Source organism: Parus major, chromosome 4 (genome assembly GCF_001522545.3).
Source record: "Parus major isolate Abel chromosome 4, Parus_major1.1, whole genome shotgun sequence".
NCBI classification, from domain to species: domain Eukaryota; kingdom Metazoa; phylum Chordata; class Aves; order Passeriformes; family Paridae; genus Parus; species Parus major.
This window is the reverse complement of record NC_031771.1, coordinates 28127110-28140946: the sequence shown is the minus strand read 5'-3', so window position 1 is coordinate 28140946 and position 13837 is coordinate 28127110. Positions and strand designations below refer to the sequence as shown.

At 39.3% G+C, this 13837-nt stretch overlaps 1 protein-coding gene across 2 annotated transcripts in view; it reads right to left on the bottom strand.

Annotated features, from left to right (window-relative positions):
* Positions 1–312: 312 nt before the first annotated feature.
* The window catches only part of GLRB (glycine receptor beta), a 48785-nt gene continuing 35260 nt past the window's right edge, over positions 313–13837 (bottom strand). Inside the window, exons 8-9 of one of the 2 annotated variants that reach the window (XM_033513973.1) lie at positions 13494–13786; positions 313–3014 (exon numbers count right to left, since the gene is read on the bottom strand). In XM_033513973.1, the coding sequence (XP_033369864.1) occupies positions 2718–3014; positions 13494–13786 (590 nt within the window). In that variant the 3' untranslated portion in view covers positions 313–2717. The remainder of the gene's footprint in view (positions 3015–13493; positions 13787–13837) is intronic. The other variant, XM_015624338.3, reaches the window with a different exon arrangement.

Sequence of the window (13837 nt, the reverse complement as noted above, 5' to 3'; positions counted from 1 at the left end):
TAGGACAAGCAAATATATTCCAAGGTAATACCAACACTGCAATATTATCTAGTGTAAGTAAAAAGAAAATTAATACTTTATAGCTGATGCTTGGTTTCATTTTAAATTAAGTTTCAAATTTGATGTTAAACTTTGCTTCTGGCCTTAGTTTTTGTGCTGTAATGAACAAAAAAACCTTTATCTGAACAATATGCATTCCTCTTGCTTCCCTTTGTGTGAGTTGGAAAGCAATTACAGTGTATTATTGATTAAGTGTTTTATGATAAAACACAAAAGCCATCAAGTAAGCAGGAAAGCAAGAAGGAACAAAGATTAATTTAACAATAAAATCTATAATTGAGATTTTACAGATAGCATGTGGACATTAATTACAGATAAATCATTTAATAACAGTTATAACAAGAAAATTATCTTCCAAAATTCATATAATTTCCAACACAAGGTAATTATTTTTTTGCCTTCCAGTACTGTAAGAAAAAATACAAGTATGAGAATAAATAATGTCTATAAATATACCATTCTGTATGTATAAAAGTTCCCCCTCCCATCTTTTCTCTCTTTCTTTTATCCTTATTGCTTCTTAAAGTCTCTGACAATTCTGCAATTACCTTCAACTAACAGAAATATTAAAACTTTGAACTAGACCTTAAAGATATAATTTCCCTCAGCCCCCGTTCAACACAGCTCAATAACATCTGGGATTCACCTTCCACTTTGGATCAGAAAGAAATCCAAAAGACAAACTGTAGCCACTTGGTAGCGTGGCTGCCTGAATCCTCCATCAGACAGTGGCCAGGAAGCTGGTGGAGCTCATGTGACCATACTGTGAAGAGCAGATCTCTTCCACCCAAATGTGAGTTGCTGCAGCCAGCCTGTTGATCACAAAGTGGCAGTGGTTTGTAAAAGCTCTGGGAGTGCAGGTTCCCCAGATGTCCAGTGAAGCCAGTGTGGAATGCCATTCCTCTTCTTACATTCCCACTTTTGACCTTTTGGTTGCACAGGATCGCTGTAGGTGGACAACATTCTCGTTGTGGGCAAGTTCCAAGTGATCCAACAGTCCGCTTGTGGTCTGCATCAGCTCAACACATCCTGGATGTGCCAGAAGTGTAGCACAACAAGCAGGATTGTTTGTTTCCACACTGTGGAAGGTTACATGTATTTAAACCAGTCCCTTCCTAGCCTATGAGAAGCCAACAGTCCAGATTTCCTTTAATCAATTTCAAAGTTAGTGAGAGGTGGCTTATTTTCATGTTTTAACTATCTCTGGTGCCCCATCTCTACCAGCAGAGTGATGTATGGCATGCTTTCATGGGCTGGGGCCAAATCCCTGCTCTCAGGAAACACACTACTCGCATACCTACCCACATGCAGCTTTCTTTTGGCCACATTTCTTCTCATGACTCACCCTTATGAAGGGATGTACCCTGGCATCCACAGGAGACCACAGCTCCTGCCCTATACACACCAAGGAGCTCATGTTAAGGTAGTCTCCATGCATTTTCCTCTGGGAAATGGAAAGCAGGCTCCTATCAGAACTATGTAGTGCATAGGACCTTATTCTCCAAAACATAGCAGCCAGATCAATGAGTTGGTGAGGGCAGCCATTAATTAATACATAGGCACACCAGGGCCTGAGAGTCTCAGCCTCTTAGACCTTGGGACACGTTTTCACACCTACTGGTGGCTGTGTGCTAGCTAGCACACAAACAGAAAAGGTATAATTATTGGTGAAAATGGGATTTTGTCTTGACAACTGGTTTGTTAAAAATGAAAGCTTTCAAGGGGATAAACAAAACAAATCAAGTAAGAAGTGTCCAATGCAACAACAAAGAAATTGTGACTTACATACTGCAGGCTTGCCAGGTGCTACAGAAGCTGAGCCAGAGGACAAACTAATGTAAAAATGTAGAACAAAACTGATACGGAGCCACATCTTGTGATGCCTCTCCAAAACTCTTGATATCTTTAGTCTAGGAAGTGGCCCATTTGTTTTTTATGTACTAGTTGGTAGCTAAAGAAACAGCAGTTAAAATTTTCCCCAATGTTTTATTGCCAGCATATTCTAACACGTTTAACTGGGCCTGCTTCATGGACACAGTTGTTGGGGTTTGTTTCCTAAATGAGCTGATTCTACAAAATTAGTAGTTCTCTGATCTTTATTTTTCCACATAGACAAGATCCGCTTACTTGATGCTACCTTCACTTACAAAGTCTAAATAATAATAATTACACCTTAGCTTTTTCTTCAACAGTGCCAGCTGAAATTATACAAGAACAAGATGTTTGGTGGGTGTTTCTTTTTCCTCTGGAAGTCAGCAGAAAAGCTGTTAAATACTACATATACTAGAATACTGATTTTAATAATACTCAACGTGCACATCAGTTTCATTGTCAGAAACACTTTAAATTTCTGTATGTTACTAATAACTGAAGAGCATTATTCAGCTTTATAATGTAGTAGGCATCGTCCTTCATATATATTCCTAAAGCAGGATGTATGCTGTACATTTATATACAAAGTTGGTCAGAGCACAGACATTGCAGTGTCATGCTTTCATTCAAATTTCAGATGCCATATGTTCAGTACAATCGCACGGCATCAAGATGCAACATATTGCTTTGCAAATGCAAATAATTTCACACAGTGGCCTTCATGACTGGGAAGGGATAATGAAATGGGCTATATTTTACACATATGAAAAAAAATAAAAGATTTATCATAAATATATGGACCAGTATATGACGTTGAAGAACAAGAAGCAAAAAGGAAACAGTGCTCTTGCATAAAGATCGATTCTCTTTGCTGCTGATGGAATGACAGGCTTGGGAGGAGGAGGCTTCTTGTTGTTCTTGGCTTGAGATTTCCCGAGCCCATTGTTGACTTCAATGGGTTTCCCGTAACAGTCATAATTTGATAATTCAAAATCCCTTGGCAAGCTTCCAACGATGCTGAAATCATTGGATCTCAGATCAGATTTCGAAGTGCAAACTTTTTTGCATCTGGTCTCACCAACCTATGAAATAAAGAGTGAGGGGAATGATGATTGACTCACCACAGCTCATTAGCAAACTTCATGCAGCTGCTAAAGAACACTGCAAACAAACATATAGGAAATTACTTGTTGATAGGGATACATTACATCAGACTAATTTGTGGAATGGTTATGTTATAAAGTACTTAAGGATGATCAGTCAATCATATCAACATAATCCAAACATTCATAATTGTGTCATTTTTCATGCACAAGGTGCCTCATGCTCTGCAATCTGCTATAGCTAGACATTTTAAGATGATAGAAGGGGAGAGAAAATTTTTGTGGGGAGTATTTTGGTTATTGATTCTGTACTGATGAACTTGCAGGCCTGATATTATTCAATACTTGCACTTTTCTGATCTCTGAAACCCATAGTCAGAATTAGCCCTGAAATTCAATGTTTTATGCAATTAATTTCAGTTTGTTCTGGTTCTAAAGAGGTCATCAGGTCAGGATCCTACACCACATCCTATGGTGACCAACTTGCACAGTGAGAAGCATTTTGTTTGTACCTGTGGAGCTTAGTGCCTCTGTAAAGACAGGTAACACAGGTGTAACACTGCTCTCAGCACTGCAGAAACATTTAACTGGGAAATCTAAATACAACAACAGAATTCCTGTGTTTCCTATAGCTCTTTTAGTGCTCTTGGGAATCAAGCAATACCTTTTTTCTGCAGTGAAAAAAGGTTCCTATATTCTCTTGATTGGATTTTATTAAGTTTTTATTTCAGATTCAACACGTCTCTAGGAGAACCAACCCTGTTCAGGGAGCTTGAAGTGATTTAGAGCCTACTTGGAAGGCACTGTGCTTTGTGACTTGGGTAAACCCCTCCCAAACTTTCACTTCAGTTGGACTTCTCAGGAAGGCAGAGGAAAAAAAAAAAGAAGAAAAAAGAATACAGACAATGACTTTGTTCACATATATAACCTGAGAGTTAGTTGAGAAAATGCTAGGTCACAAATCAGGCTATACCCATGGGCAACTGACATAAATGTAAGTTTCACTAAGGCTTCTTGAAGCCACTGGTACAATAAAACTCAGTTATTCCAAAAGCTGCCTGTTCCTTCTACCCATTAGCCTGTCTCTCCTCCACAATACTCCCAGGTGTTTTACCATCACCTGTCTCCACCTCTGGTTTTCTGCAGTTTTTGGCTGATAATTTGGGATATTTGCATGGTCATATTTTGTAATTACTAAAATAATAATAATAATAATAGTGTCATAAAAAAGTACCAGGTTTATGAATGAATTAAAAATATTCTGAAGAATACTATTAGCTTCTCTATGACAGTGACAAATTATCCTGCATGGAAAGAACTGAGGCAGTCTGGAAGAAACTTAAACTTTCATTGGGGCTTTTACTCCTATTATTGACAAAGCTGATTCTAATGCAAGGTGGAAGAGAAGCATGACACTATTCCTTCTGAAAAAAGTGGATACACCTTCCCAAATTTTCAAGAGTTCTATTTCTCATGAAAGCAGTACATTTCGAAACCAGTGCATTAAACAGAGGTGTAGGTTTGTCCTGGTTCCAGCCAAGAGAGAGTTAATTTTTGCAGTAGCCAGGAGGAGGCATGGCCAGGGCACAGAGATTACTCTGTATCACCTCATGTCATTGCCAGGGCTGAGGAATGAAATTCTCTTCTGGCACAAAGATGTTCCTTCTGGTCGACAAAACGTGCAGAGAGAACCATCCAATATTGTCGGTTGTCAGAGAATTTTTCTGTGTGAATCATTTATTTTCTTACACCTTTTGTTATTAATATTATTGCTGTCAACTGCTCACTTTCTTAGCTCATTGCCATTTTCAGTGAATTTTTCTCATCTCAAACCATGATCTTTACCTTTTGTGCCTCCACTTGGAGCAAGGAGGTGGAGTGTGTGGAGGAGTGCGTGGTTTTAGTGGGAGTACTAAATTGGAGAATTAAATAGGAGAATACCATTCCTAAACCACCACCAAATCAAGATTCCATGTTATAAAGAAGAAAAACAAGATGGGTCTTCCCTGTAGGAACAAAACATTTTTAGGACAAAACTATACGTACAAATTTCTTGCAACTGTCTCCAAGTCTCAAAGACCTGACAGCATAGGACAGTGTTCATTACTGGAGTAGCAGGGGCAAGCTGTCTAGTATGGTGGTGACTAAGACACAGATAAACAGGATTGTGTGACCCTGGGTGACAGGATACTATTATTCACCAATCTGAGACATTCCTTCCAATCAGATCATACCCAGTGACACAGGTAATAAAGACATAAAGCAGACCCTTGTGCAATGAAAAGTGAACTTGCAGGACTGGGGTGCATGTTAACTGAAGAGTCACAGGAATATTAGATTTTTTTCCATGGTCAAACCTAGCAAGATTTAGTAAGGTCACTACAAGAAAAAGAATCTTGTATGAAATCATAGGCCTCCTTTTGGATTTGAAAACTTGTAGTCCATTCCTCATACTACCAGCAATATGTTGTAAAATTCAGTGACACTAATTGTAGCCTAAGTTCTCTCATTTATAGCACAGAATATTCCTGTTCCAACTGCAATATCTAGAGTGCTCCCCTAAAGGCTGTTACAAGTCGGTTCTCATTCCCATTCAGGACTGAGAGTGGATTCTAGGTCACCTCTGCCTTATAAGCAGAGAACTGTTCACAGCATGTTCACACAGAGCTCTGCTTAGTTCAGTGTCAGCTGAAGTACTGATTTATCAGGGTGACACAGTTTTCCTTGTATAAGCAACCTGGCCCAAATTTTTCTTTAATAAGTATATGCTACTTTTGAAAATAATTTCATCTATTTCCTCAGCTTTACAAATCTGACATTCTTCTATTTACTACACTCAGGTGCTGCCTAAACATATTTTTAAATTTTTTCTCATATTTCTCTTCAACTCTCCGATGCTTCTGTTGTTTTAATCTAAATTCACTCCAGTTGACCTACAGCTTTCCCTAAACAATGTGAGCTAATATAAAGTGTATCAATGTGCCAATATAAAATATATTATTATCTGCTTTTAAGTAATTTTGTCTTGGTTTGTGCTAGAAGCCTAACAATAATCCTAACAATGCCTCTGTTCCTCCTCAGTTTCCACATTTACTGCACAAAAAAATTACCAAAGGCTACAGGAATCTTTTCTGTACAAAAAAAAATACCATAGGACTTGATTTTATTGTACTACACTGAAGATGTGTAAAGAATAGTAAAATGTTAAATGTTATATCCTTTTGACCTCATCCTGACACAGAAAATATTTGATATCACTTGCCTTATCCTGTCCCAGCATCATGACCTGTGGGCCAGACCCAACCTACAGGATGCTTCCACCAGATTTATGGCTTTTCCCCAGCAGGGGATGGGGAGCTGCTGTTTGGGAAGGGAAGACTTCTGGGATAGTGTGGGGACACCCTGCATTCCCAAGGGAGAGCTGGGCAGCCACACCTTGTCCCTCTGGCATGGATTTGGTGGGAGGGGAGGGGGCAGGAGAGCACAGGAAGGTGATGGCTCTTGGGGCTTGGCCCCAAAACACAGACCTAGTTCCCTGTTTGTTCCAGAACTGGACCACCTTGTCTAGGTTTGGTAGGATGGACAGAACACCTGTCTTTTGAAGAACAGCTCAAAAGTACCTAAAAACACCTCTGAGAATCTATAAGACCCCTTGTGATGATGGTTTCTCACCTTTAAAAAAATTCGGGCAGACTGGTGCTCGCTGCCAAGCTCAGCACCTGCTGCTGCTCCAGAGCTGCAGCATGTGTGCCTCTTCAGAATGCCTTTAGTTGCAGAATCAGGGGAATAATGTGAGAAGAAAATGGGGAAAGAGATGAAAGAACAAGTGCTGCTCATGCATGCAGACTGGCAGGGAGGAGCAACTAACTCCTCAACTCTGCCTCTGCTGCTTCTGCTGCTCCTCCTCACTTTCCACATTTACTGCCCAAACTAGTTACACTAGATTTTCCTTTAAAAACATCCAGGATGGAGAATTTTTTCCATGACCTTGTTCCTCAGAAACATATGTACCTTATTTCTAATCTGAATTTATTTGGCTTCAATATTCACACATGAGGCATGACTATAGTTAGTCTGATTAACTGCTGGTACATAGAGATGGTAACAAATCTAACCTTGATTTTGCATAACTCAGATGATGTAACCGGGCTGAAATACGAAGCCAAGAAAAATGTTCTTAAAGAGTTTCTTACTTTCTGATCATTACATCTGCCAACCTAATTAATAGTACTTTAAAAAGTTATATTCTGTTTGATTGAAACAATAAACACACAGATCAACTTTAATTTCACTGACCCATTTATTAGCTAACATGGGGGTGAATGATGAGTAATAATAAAGATAATTAATACTTACAAACAATAATTATTAGTCAGCCCCTGTAAGCCATGCAAGATTCTCCGCTGATTGATGTCAGGCTTATAATTATTCATGTTATGCCACTTAGCTTTTAAAAGTACTGGCATAAACTTAGCTTCTTGCTGTATTTTGGAAATCTCCCAGATTTAAAGGATTTATTAAAAAATCAATATTAATGTTCCACAGCACTCACAGACCAGCTCTGTAAAAAATTCTAGATGCAACTTAAGCTGAAATCTTGATTGTAAAATGTCTAACAGTTACTGTTTAACATTCTCATCAGCTACTGTGAATGAGAACTACTTTATCCACAGATTGAATATATGTGGCTTTTCCCCAGACATAGAGCTGAATATTTGTTCAATGCTTTTCTCTGCTAATTCTTGATACTTACAGCACCTCTACCTAGTATAGTACCATTACTCTTCTCACAAGGTTTTATATTCTTGCTGTATTTGAAAAGTAACTTCCTATTTCCCTCAGTTATGCTATGCATATATCTCTTTTCTTACTTAGACAATTATTTTATTGAATTCAGCTTATATTTATTAGTCTCACCTCCCACTTGCCAGTGAGAAGAAAAGAGAAATGCTTGAAGCTGAGTTAGTTTTAAATCTTTGAGGAGTTTGCCTTCAATTGTGCTGTTTGTTAAGTTTCGGGGGTTTTCTTAAATTAGTATACCTTTACATCTGGTTTGAACACTATTAGCTCACCAGCAGCATTCATACATTTTGTTTAAATTCTTCCATCCAGATTAGACAGTTCTCAAATTTGTGAAATCTGACCTTTCACAGCACCAAAAATTCCGTGGATTTGATTCAATTTATTTTGTGAAAATAGAATAAATATCCTTTTCAACTGACTGTTCATCCTGTGATCAAGTCCTCTTTATCCATCAGGATGAAGTCTAATACAAAAGCCACCATTTTTGAGAGCAGACATGTATTGTCCATAACACCTAGCAAGGCTTCAAACGTGCTACAGTGCTGGCAGCTTCTCAAGCTCAGGCTGAAGAGCTTCCCCAGTGTAGTGCTGCCTTCCCTGCCCTGCACAGCACATCCTCCTTGCCTCTGCTGCTGTGCCCCCAGCCTCCTGTTGGCATGCAGATCTGTCCCCAGTGCTGCCACTTCTGCAAGGGGCTTCCATACAAAACAAAGGAGGGGTTTTTTAACAAGCTCTGTTATTCATCTCTCTTGCACTTGTTTTGTGCTCTTCTCTTGCTCTTTCCATAATGATAGGTAGTAGATCATCAATAAAGTAATTATTGTTTAGCATTAGTCTGCATTCACACTGAGTATATTTTCCGGTGCAGCTCAGCAGGAATATGCTACCGCATTCCAAATATTCCATGCCAAGTACAGGACAAAAAATATTAATACATAAAATGTCACAGTATTACGGCTAAGGTTGGCAGGGACCTCTGAAGATCATCTAGTCCAACCCCCTGCTCAAAGCAGACTGCTCGGGGCCTTTTTACAGTCGTGTTTTGAATTATCTCCAAGGATGAATGTGAGAGTCACTGGAGCAGAAAGTACCTACTCTGTACCTGAAATGCTGTCAGGAACTATTAAAATAGGCTGCAGCCTGTGGTTTTGCATACAAGGCAAAATGTATGCTGGGTTTTTGGTGGTTCTACAGTAAAAAAGTTGAGTCTGGAGAGCCACTTGAGGGGGAAAAACCCTGGGAAGATTAGGTCACCACAGGTCACCACCAGTGGCCAAGTACATACTCAGTAGAGATGAACATAACCCATCTCATGTTTCAGAGCCTAGATTTGGCTCTGACAAGATAAAGCAAGCAGTAGCACCACTTCTTTTTAAAAATAACTGGTATTAGAGCTATTACCACAACTTGCCTAGTGCTATTCATCATCTGCCAGAACCATTCTTTTAGCAAATGTTCTCTCCAGTCATTAGCACATTATCTGTGGGGGACAGTTTCTATAAATGGACGTGATGAAAATGTGGCTTTTCAAATGGAGGGGTGTTGTTATAGTTAACAGTGCAATCTCTCACTGTAATCACGTCAGCAATGAAAGCAAGAAAAAAAGAAATTATTCATCTTCAAAACATTTCCCTTTTTTCTTGTTTTTCTCACTGTATGATGTTTCATTGCTAGGAAACACATGCAAACTCCTGCTGAGGATTCCCAATAAAAAGCCAGTACAAGCAGTTATCACCAGACTGCATAATTTTCTCCTCTGCTTAGAACAGCATCTAGTCCCAGCCACTATGAGCTAAGGGAGCCAAGCTGCATTTTCTCATGGCTTTTTGCCTCTAAGTGCATAGCCACTGCTTCTCCTAGAAATACACATCAGAAGTGCTTATTTTCTCTTCTTTTCCCTACAGATTCAGGGTGATCTTGACAGACAGACCACTTGACTTAAATCAGACAGTCATATTGATAAACCTCTGGGTTTAAAATGGCACTGACATTTCAAGGGTTTTTGTTGGAGGGAGCATGACTCATAAAGCTTGGACTTGAGGGGCTGGCACATGCTAGCAACATGCAGCTTTTACATCAGCCAGTTCCCAGGATCTGGTAAAGTAGCTATACATCTGGGGAAGCCTTTCTCCACCTTTGGGTGATTGGAAAATTGTGAGCACTCTTTTCACCCTGCCATTTTCACTGTCACCATTGGTGATTATTGGTCATGATCACCAACTGTTTGACACAGTGACAAAAGTGCTTTTTGCTGAAAACCTTCAGTTCACCCCTGCAGGTTCTGTTACAGAGGATCTCTTCTCCTAGCCTGCAATTATGAATTACATTAAGCTTTTAATATTTAGGATACACTGAAAATCTTATGCCTTTATTCCTAAAAATGGAACAATAGCTGCTTACATTTTTAGGGATTATCATGAGGTTTTTTTACAGTTGTTTTTTACTAAAATCAAATATGCCAAATCTCCAGATGCCATTTTAAGTTTCACAGATGGAGCAAGCACACAACAAGCAAGTTGTTCCATGAAGACTGGAACCAGAGATGCCCGATTGCCGCGCTTGCTTCCCTCTGATCCTCCTCTCACCAAGGATCTTCTCAACCCAGCAACTCCCCTGTACCTTACATGCAGACCCTTTCCCCAAATCTCCTGCAGAGACATCACTGCTGCAACACTGCAAAAGCAGCAGGTGCACAGCTTGCTGCTCAGGGAACACAAACTGCCACAGCATCAGGATCAGGGGCATTTTAAAGTGACAGAAAGTAACTTCTGTTTTAAAATTTTATTCCCTTCTAATAACTTACAGATATGTATCAGCACCATTCAGTTAACGTTTCATAATATGTAAGAGCTTAATTTAAACAGGAGAAACACTTATAAATTGAATTATTCATGCCCTCTGTTTTTCCCCACTTGGAGTTTTCTGCTTCCCTGTGTTTTCCCTTGGCTTTACCTTCAAGTCCCATCTGCTCTATCCACTGTTTCAAGCCTAGCTATGCTGACATTTCCAGCTACACCCTCAGTCATTTTTGCCTGAATATCACCTCCTATGTGGAAAAAGAACGTCCTTAAACATTTCTATAGGACATATACTTATTTCAGGGCTGCAATTATAAGTCATCCTTTTCTCCTAAAGTTATACACTGGGCCACCTAAGTCTTTCCAGACATTTAGCACAGTATTTTCTCTTGCCTCCCACACAATCCTCCATGACCCCAATGAGAAACACCTCCTGAAGTTCTGGGACAGCACTCTGGCCTCTTTTTGTTTTGTATTCTTTATGCCTTTCAACATCCAGTTTTTTTCCATTACCTGCTTCTTTAATGTTTCTCTCCCTCACATATTTTCCATATGACAAATGCATTCTCTACTTGATCATTACTGGTATGCATTTATTACTATTTACCATTACTGCATGGGAGCAATCCAAATTTTGTGGGGCAGGCCTAGTTTTGGATTAGAAGTCAGAGCTACCAAAAGATTTACAGCTGTTCCGATTTAGGACTTCAGTACAGGCTTTTCCAGGGCTGAGAATTTTCAAAGTACTCCTATGCAGCAGCAGGAGTACTTTGAAGGAGTACTTCAGAGAGGCAGATTTATAACTTTCAAATATATAAAATCTAGTATCTCTGTCCTACCACATCTGATGTCAAATGATTCATTGGTCTGGGACCTTTCTCTACCTCAGCCTGGTCATCTTCCCAGAAATTACCAGCCCAGGATACATTTCCTCTGGTAGGCTGTGTTTCAAAGCAGGTGGATTAATTCAAGCTGGATCATTAGCCATGAGCCACTCAGCCACATTATAAACTTTTACAGCATGGAATACTTATTTCCACTATGTCTTGGCAAATAAATTTTTTGTAAATGTCTGTATAGAAGTCATCAGAAGCTAGTAGAATATTAAAGACTTCTCATAACAAACTGGAAAGACCCTGAAAAGTGCAAGTCAAACATGAGAAACTGAGGCTGACATTTCAAGTTCATGGAGGGGAGGTGCTATGAGAGGAGGGCAAACTGAATTTTGAATTCTAAAAACCTTCAGCCTACTGCTAGACACCATTCCTGGGGAACATTACTGAACTTCTGTGAATAATGATTCCCCTTCTAAGTCTTAAAACACGCTGTATAACAGTGCCCTCTTGAAAAAAAAATTAAAAGATGAAAGCACAACATAGATGATTGTACATACACAATTTTGTTTTCCACATGAATATGTGACAATGACAATGGCATGTACCTTAGAGGGTGTGCATACCAAGAAGAATCAGTAATTTAGCAATTGGTTTTGTTCACACTACTGAAAAACTGTAATTTTTGTTAAACTTGTAATTGATTAAGCTAAACACTTAACACTTTTAAAGTACTGGAAATAGAAAAAATATATTATATGCTGCTCTGCTGGATTTTTTGCAACTATTTTGTCAGAAGAAACAGCTGAATTTGGGACCTGCAGGTTGCTGAACACAAAATTATCACATTCAGCTCAGGGGAAGCAAAACCGCAGCAGAGCCATTTTCTTTCTACTCAGTTCTCACGTTGCCTGGGCTTGGGGAATTAGTCATGACACAAGTCAAAGCAGTCATGGGGTTACTCTAAGCTGAGACTACTTGTCTACCAAAAGTAGTTGTCAACATTTCCCAAAGATTCTTCTACCAGATGAGAATTATGGTGGTTAAGTGCACTGTTCTGCAATACCTTGGCTCTTCTGGACTGGGGGCAATTGGTTATGGGGCAATCCCAGGCAATCCCAACTTGATACTAAAACAAAATTTCAGCCATTCTTGCATGAACTACTCATTCCTTAAAGAAACATTGGAGTCACAGTGTACCAATATTACCACTTGGATCTAGCCTAATAGCTGTATTTTATACAACAGAATTGCTGAGTCATTGAAAAGGAAAAGCCAAATTCATATTAGACATGTTGTAGAATAAAGTATTTTCTTCTGCAGAATAAATGTCAAGTAAATATCACTTAGGACTGAAGGCAGTTGGACTGGGATGTCTCATAACTCTTGGAGCACAAACAGGGACTTCTAAAATATCAGCAACATGATGGAAAACTTCGTCCTGAGTGAATATGTACATGTCATCTTTAACCATATAGTGAAATCTGACTGATTTACATATAAACTCCATCAGGCAACACAAGAAATGCAGGAACTGTTTGACACAAACAGACTGGACTTTTGTCTACAAATACCACGACTTCTGGATTCCTGGCTTCCTAGGCATGCAATGCAGTGCAGCTGTGGCCATCCCGAGGAAAGCAATGAGCTGGGTGTTATTTGAGTATGCTCTCAGCAAATACTGCCTGAGAGTGCTATCCTCTGAATAGTTACAGTTTGACAGCTGCTATTTATTATGAGAAAAACAGCAACTGTAAAGCTGCTTGCTACTTTATTTACCTAAAGCTAAGAAGCAACCACGGTGCTATGACACTAAAAGACAAATTTTTCACTTAGAACTTCTGACCCCAAAACACTAGGGACCAATTGGTCAGATTGCTAGCCATTAGTTATCACCATGTTCTTTATGTCCTGGCCCCTTCCAAGATTAAGCACTATTCAAAATTATTACAAACAGTATATTCCTGGAATTGGGTTAATAGAGAAGAATGCTGATTTTGCATACAAAGCTTTGCAGCTCCTACCTGTAAAGTGCTGATGTGAACAGGAGTCCCTGTGCCATTCACAGGGTTCTTCTTGGCAGCATTTCCACCCTTTCCTTCCGCTTGCTCTGCCTTGGCAATCTTTGCTTTTTCAGCTTCAATTCTCTTTGGATTATTTAGCATTACCTGAACCACAGCATATTCCACCAGGGATGCAAACCCAAAGAGAAGGCAAACAATCAGCCAGACATCTAAGGCCTTCACGTAAGACACTTTGGGAAGTTCAGCAGCAAGAGTGGTACATTCAGATGCCAAGCTGAGCACTGAGAAAATACCTACAAAAAGAGAAAACAATATATCTAGTAAGAAAACTTCCCTTTAATGAC